Source organism: Eimeria mitis, genomic scaffold (assembly GCF_000499745.2).
Source record: "Eimeria mitis Houghton genomic scaffold, Emh_scaff1249, whole genome shotgun sequence".
Classification (NCBI taxonomy): Eukaryota; Apicomplexa; class Conoidasida; order Eucoccidiorida; family Eimeriidae; genus Eimeria; species Eimeria mitis.
The window spans coordinates 7,370-8,934 of NW_013568433.1; the positions used below are offsets into that span (position 1 = coordinate 7,370).

Genomic DNA, 1,565 nt, shown 5'->3' on the forward strand with positions numbered 1-1,565 from the left:
CGCTGCTCTACACCGTCCCTGCCGGAAGCCGGGGCCCCCGGCTGTGGCTGTGCAGACTCTGCATAGGATAAGAGGCCCAGGTCAGGGGCCCCGGGGCCCTCGGGGTCCTCTGGGGTACCAAGTGAAGCCGGGTCCCTCAAGCCCTCTTCTTCTGGGGCCCCCAAAGGCAGGGGTTCGGGGCCTTCTTCGGGAGAAGACGAAGAAGCAGCAGCAGATGCAGACCAGCATGAATGCGCCTCAGACAAAGGCAAATGCCCCCTGCTTCCCTCTGCAGCGGCACCATCTGCAGGGGAGCAGTGGCCCTCGTCTGTACCCTGAGGCCCCTCCGAGGAAGCACAGGGCCCCCGGGGGGCCCCCGGGGGGGCCCCTTCCCAGCATCTTGCCCCAGAAGGCTGCGCGAGCTGCCCATATATCGGGCGCATCCACTGTTCGAACGAAGAGAGGGGGCCCTCAGGGGCCCCGGCGCTGCAGGGGGTCTTGCAGTGGGGACTGCCCACAGGGAAATCTGCTGCTGCTGTTGCTGCAGCAGCAGCAGCCTGGGCCCCAGGAGCTTCCAGGGCCTCAAAGACATCTAATAGTTCGTACCCTGTGCGGAAGGGGCCGGANCCTGGGCCCCAGGAGCTTCCAGGGCCTCAAAGACATCTAATAGTTCGTACCCTGTGCGGAAGGGGCCGGAAGAGGTACCCGTGAGGTCTTGGGGTTGGGGTGTTTCGGGGCCGAAATCATGGGGAGCTGCATGCTGCGGCAAAAGGGGCCCCTGTCTGTCCTCAGCAGTGTCTAGGGGCCCCCCGTTGGTACGCTGCACCATATCTAGAGACCTGCAGGGGCGTTGTTGAGTATATATAAGGCTCCTGCCTGTTCACGAGCAGCTAGTGAATTGCGCTTCAGGGGGTTGTCTTTGCCTCAGAGGAAATCAATGCCTCAAGGGCCCCTCAGCCAGAAAGATAGAATTGCTGCAGAGATGTGCCGCTGTTGGTGGCTGGCGCGAGTAGATGAGCAACAGACAGGCATACAGCATCTCATCCTCAGAGCGCATGCAACACGCAGCAGCCGAGTGCAGCAGCATGCAGCTGCAGCAGTAGCAGCAGCAGTAGTAGAAATTCAGGCGGAGCTCGGGGATGAGCTACAAACACCCTTTGTGAGAATCGAATCCTGGGTAGATGCCGTCAGCCCAGAGACCATTCTTAAAACCAGCAACAACAGCAAACACTGTACAGGACAAGCGGCTGCCTCGTTCGGCGAGCCCTACGCCGTGAAACCTGAAGCTGCGCCCTATGATTCGAGGGGACAGACNCGGCTGCCTCGTTCGGCGAGCCCTACGCCGTGAAACCTGAAGCTGCGCCCTATGATTCGAGGGGACAGACCTCGCAGAGAGTCCGTGAGAATAGACGTAAGGAGAAACAGCGGCTCCTGCGGTGGGTTGAGAGGGCTAAGACAGGGGCCCCCAGAAAGGGGTGCTGCCCATTTGGTGTGTACAGAAGAGGAAGGGGAGGAGGAGGCGGCGCGCTAAGCCGAAGGAAATATGAAATAAAGACCTTCAGAGAAAGAGGGTTGTGCGCTTTGCA

General features: G+C 60.7%; 1 protein-coding gene across 1 annotated transcript in view; it reads right to left on the reverse strand.

The window, feature by feature from the left end:
• The window catches only part of EMH_0032920 (uncharacterized protein), a gene marked incomplete at both ends in the record, with an annotated part of 4,311 nt that extends 3,503 nt beyond the window's left edge, over positions 1–808 (reverse strand). Inside the window, 2 exons of the mRNA XM_013494685.1 lie at positions 119–586; positions 685–808. Coding sequence (XP_013350139.1) covers positions 119–586; positions 685–808 — 592 coding nt within the window. The remainder of the gene's footprint in view (positions 1–118; positions 587–684) is intronic.
• Between the last annotated feature and the right edge of the window lie 757 nt (positions 809–1,565).